This window comes from Chlorella variabilis, assembly GCF_000147415.1.
Source record: "Chlorella variabilis unplaced genomic scaffold CHLNCscaffold_4, whole genome shotgun sequence".
Lineage (NCBI taxonomy): Eukaryota > Viridiplantae > Chlorophyta > Trebouxiophyceae > Chlorellales > Chlorellaceae > Chlorella > Chlorella variabilis.
The window spans coordinates 1,894,591-1,898,466 of NW_005435084.1; the positions used below are offsets into that span (position 1 = coordinate 1,894,591).

Genomic DNA, 3,876 nt, shown 5'->3' on the forward strand with positions numbered 1-3,876 from the left:
TGTCCTCTGGCCTGCCACCGCCCCGCCCGCAGGCTGTCCATCCTGCTGACCTACCTGTTTGGCAGGAGCGAGTCGTTTGTGTGGGTCATGCGCTGGGCCCACAACTTTGCCAGGGTGAGCGCCCAGGCCGACCCCGACCCCGGCCAGCAGGCGTGGGCAGGCGCAGCGGCCAGCCTCGCCGTGTGCTGCCTGTGCGGGAGGTGTGCTGAGCGCACGGCACGCGCCCACCACCCCGCGCCCACGCCGCTACCGCCGCAGGTGTCCAGGGCGGCGCTGCGGCCGGTGGCGGATGCACTGGGCCCGCCCGCCGCCGTGGTGGGGCAGGCGCTGGCGCTGGCGGGCGGCCAGGCCTGGCAGGCGCTGGCAGGTGCGAGGGCAGGGCTGCGCCTGCGCCTGCGCCTGTGCCTGGCTGGTGTGGCATCGCCCTGCCGCCCGCTGCAGTCCATCCCCTCAACGCTGGGCACTCCCTGGCACGCTGCCCCTGCAACAATGGCGGCCCCCGCAACCTGCCCTCCCAGCCTGCCCTCCTGCCCTTCCCCCGCCCCGCCCTGCAGCCGCGGGCCTCACGCTGGCAGCCGTCGCCCAGGCGGGCCTGGCCCCAGCGGCCGCCCTGCTGCTGCAGTGCTGGGCAGCGCTGGGTGCCGCGCTCCTGCCGCTGGCGCAGGTGCGCGGCCTGCCTGCTGCGGCGGGGCTGCCGTGCCTGGGCCGGTGCGGCAGCGCGCTGCTCGCCGTGGCCGTGGCTAGCAGCCTGTGGGCGTGTCCCACGCACCTGCGCCCTCACCACCTGCTGCCCTGTGCCCCGCTCTGCCCCTGCAGGCCCTGCAGGGGCCGCTGCTGTGGCTGGGTGGCAGCTTCCAGCAGCTGGGGGCGGCATCAAGTGAGGGCAGGCAGCGGGCGGCCGCGCTGCGCAGCCTGTGCTGGCGCCTGTGCGGCCCTCCCAACCCCTTGCTTCCAGGAGCTGCCTGCGCCTGCTGCTTTGCCGGCCTGCCTGGAGCACTCATTCGTTGCGCCGCCACCCGCCGCTGGGCTGCAGTGGCGGTGTGGAGGGTGCTGGCGGAGGCGGGCGCCGGCATCGCGGCGGGCGGCGCCGCGCTGGCGGGCGCCGTGAGCGCCGGGCGCGCCGCGGGCGGCGCCACGTCCCAGGCGGTGGCCAGCCAGGTGAGCAAGGTTTCGCACAGGCCCGCTGTCTGGCCCCCGCTGGCGGCAGCGCAGCAGCGGCAGCGGCGGCGGCGGCGGCCGCGGCGGCTGGCTGGCGCTCACGTGGCGCCCTCGTGTGCTGTGTTGCTGCGCAGGCGGTGTGGCTGTACGTGCTGCCCGTGGATGCGCTGGAGGTGGTGAGGAGCAGCGCCGTCAAGGCGGCCAAGTCGGCGCAGGCGGTGGCCAAGTTCTGCCTGCACGTGCGCTCGACCGCTGCGCGGGAGGGGCGGCGGCCGGGGCGCCGGGGCTGCTTGCTGCTGGCCGGCATGCGGGCTCCGCTCTCGGCTGCTGCTGGGCAGCCATGCGGGCGGGCCACCGGTCCCCAGCCAGTGCTAGTGATGGTGGTGGTGGCAGTGATGGTGATGGTGGTGGTCATGTGTGCTGAGCGGGCTTTCCGTGCTGCCCCCGGGCGCTGTGCTGCCGGGTGCAGATGTGCGACAGCGTGGTGCGGCACCGCCTCACGCTGGAGCTGCGGGCGGGGCGGGCCTGGCGGCGCGCCAAGCAGCGGCTGCGGGCCGCCGCCCTGGCGCCGCTCATGGTGCTGGCGGTGGTGGCCAAGTGGCTCATTGTGACGGCCAGGTGGGTGGCAGCGGGGCGCAGCCCGCGAGGCATGCCAGGGGCAGTGTGCGCGGGTTTGGGAGCACCTGGGGGGGCGTGGCAGAGCGGGGGGCCAACCTGCGTGCAAGGGCCTGATGCGCTCGCTTGGCTTTACAACGGGCATGTGCAGGCTGCTGGTTGTGGTCGCGGAGCAAGACCAGCCCAGCCAGCAGCAGCAGCAGCAGCAGCAGCAGCAGCTGGACAAGCAGCAGGACCAGCAGGACCACGAGCCAGCACAGCTTGGAAGTGAGGCGGAGGGAGCGGCCGCTGCTGGCGGGGGCCACATCACGGGCAGCTCCCTGACCCAGCGGCGCACTGCCGCGACCGGCGGCGGACAGGCCGGCCTGGTGGGAGGGCAGCTTGCGCCCGATCCGATGCTTTCTGATGCATGGGACCGGCAGCAGCCGACCCAACCATGACTGATGACAGCTGCTGGCGTCCAAATTGTAGCTTTAGTTCAGTGTACGAATAGCACCGCGCCCTTTTTTCTTGCCCGCCCGAGTGTACTACCACCAACTGCCAATTCGTTCTTTCTGCGTCCTCATTTATCCCCCTGATTCACTTTGCACCTTTTCTCCTCGTGAGTTGGAGCGCCTTTGGCACCGCCGCAGTTGACAATACCAAGCAGCTGACGATACTGAGCCCCCTTCATCCTTGACAAAATGCTGATGCTCCTTACATGCTCCTTGTATGATCTTAACACTTCCAGCGCTGGGAGCGTTCATAGCCAACTCCAACAGGTGCAAAAGAAAAGGGGCCTGGCAGTGCTCACTTCCGCTGCTTCCTCTGCTGCTGCTGCTGCTGCTGCTGCTTCTTGGCGGCAGGCTTGCCTGCCCCGCCTGCCGGCTTCTTCTTCGCCTGCTTGCCTGCTGCCGCTTGCGCAGCTGCAGCTGCGGCGGCGGCCGCCTGCTGCTGCTCCTTCTTAGCTGCCTGCTCAGCCATCAGCTCCTCCCGAGCCCGCTTCACGATACCGCGCTCCTTGCGTGCGGCGGGTGCCTGCGCTGCCTGCGCCGGCGGCGCCGGCGGCGCCTGCTGCCCCTTCTTAGGGGCCGGCTTGCCATGTGCCGCAGGCTGCTGCTGCTGCTGCTCCTCCTCCTCGCTGCCGCTATCGCCGCCGCCGGCCGCGGCAGCGGGCTGCTGCTTGCCGCGCTGCCGCTGCCGCTTGCCCTGCTGCTTGCCTGCCTCCGCCGCCTCCTCCTCCTTCTCCTCCTCCTCACTCTCCTCCCCATCCGTGCCCTTCACTTTGTTGCTCATCTTCTTCAGCTTGCACACAAAGAATCCTGCACAGCGGGAGCGGCCGGTGGGGCGGGGGGGCGCAGAGCAGGTTGTGGCCGGGAGATGGCTGGCCCCCCGAGCTCCAGCATGCAGCAGGCGGGGTGCAGGCCTGGCCAGCACGGGCCGCCCCTGCCCCTGCAGCGGCAGCGGCAGCGGCAGCGGCCACCCACCGTCCAGGTTGTGTGCGTGCGGGTAGAAGCGGCGCGCCTCAGCCAGGGAGGGGTGGAAGCGGAAGTCACGGAAGCGGATGAAGCCTGGGCGCCCAAACTCCAGCCCGCACGGCACCACCTGCAGCGGGCACAGCACGCGCAGCGTGCGGAGCAGGGCGCGGCGCCGGGTGGGGCGCAGGCGCATCGCAGCCGGGCCTCCACTCACAATCAGCTACTCAGCGCCCTCCGTCTAACAGCCCACACACGCTTCCCACCACACACCACACGTGCCACACAATACAAGCGGTCATGCCACCCACCTTGACGTCCCTCCTCTTCAGCGCATAGTTCACCACATTCTCGTTCTCCTCCACCATCATGGAGCAGGTGGAGTAGACCTGGAGGGGGGGCGGCGCGGGCGGGGCGGCGTGACGGACGCGTGAGTGGGCCGGGGGAGGCGAGCGGCCACCCTCCCTCCAGCCACAGCGCGGCTGCGCCCGGCCCCCGCAGCACAGCCGCGGGTCGGGCTCACACCCCCCGCCACCACCACGCACACACAGGCAAGCGCACGCAGGCGCGGCGCAGGCGCGGCGGGGGCTGCGGCCGCGCGCGCACCACGTAACCCCCCGTCTGCGAGGCGGCGTCGACGAGGTCGATG

At 71.6% G+C, this 3,876-nt stretch overlaps 2 protein-coding genes across 2 annotated transcripts in view; one reads left to right on the forward strand and one right to left on the reverse strand.

Moving 5' to 3' along the window:
• CHLNCDRAFT_50770 (hypothetical protein) overlaps positions 1 to 2,452 on the forward strand; it is a gene marked incomplete at both ends in the record, with an annotated part of 6,834 nt that extends 4,382 nt beyond the window's left edge. Inside the window, 9 exons of the mRNA XM_005850110.1 lie at positions 33 to 114; positions 259 to 367; positions 555 to 664; positions 817 to 877; positions 1,034 to 1,158; positions 1,293 to 1,397; positions 1,628 to 1,776; positions 1,925 to 2,040; positions 2,406 to 2,452. Of these exons, the coding sequence (XP_005850172.1) occupies positions 33 to 114; positions 259 to 367; positions 555 to 664; positions 817 to 877; positions 1,034 to 1,158; positions 1,293 to 1,397; positions 1,628 to 1,776; positions 1,925 to 2,040; positions 2,406 to 2,452 (904 nt within the window). The remainder of the gene's footprint in view (positions 1 to 32; positions 115 to 258; positions 368 to 554; positions 665 to 816; positions 878 to 1,033; positions 1,159 to 1,292; positions 1,398 to 1,627; positions 1,777 to 1,924; positions 2,041 to 2,405) is intronic.
• A 249-nt stretch (positions 2,453 to 2,701) lies between these two features.
• Positions 2,702 to 3,876, reverse strand: part of CHLNCDRAFT_30164 (hypothetical protein) — a gene marked incomplete at its 3' end in the record, with an annotated part of 2,932 nt that continues 1,757 nt past the window's right edge. Inside the window, exons 6-8 of the mRNA XM_005850364.1 lie at positions 3,539 to 3,616; positions 3,240 to 3,357; positions 2,702 to 3,074 (exon numbers count right to left, since the gene is read on the reverse strand). Of these exons, the coding sequence (XP_005850426.1) occupies positions 2,704 to 3,074; positions 3,240 to 3,357; positions 3,539 to 3,616 (567 nt within the window). The remainder of the gene's footprint in view (positions 3,075 to 3,239; positions 3,358 to 3,538; positions 3,617 to 3,876) is intronic.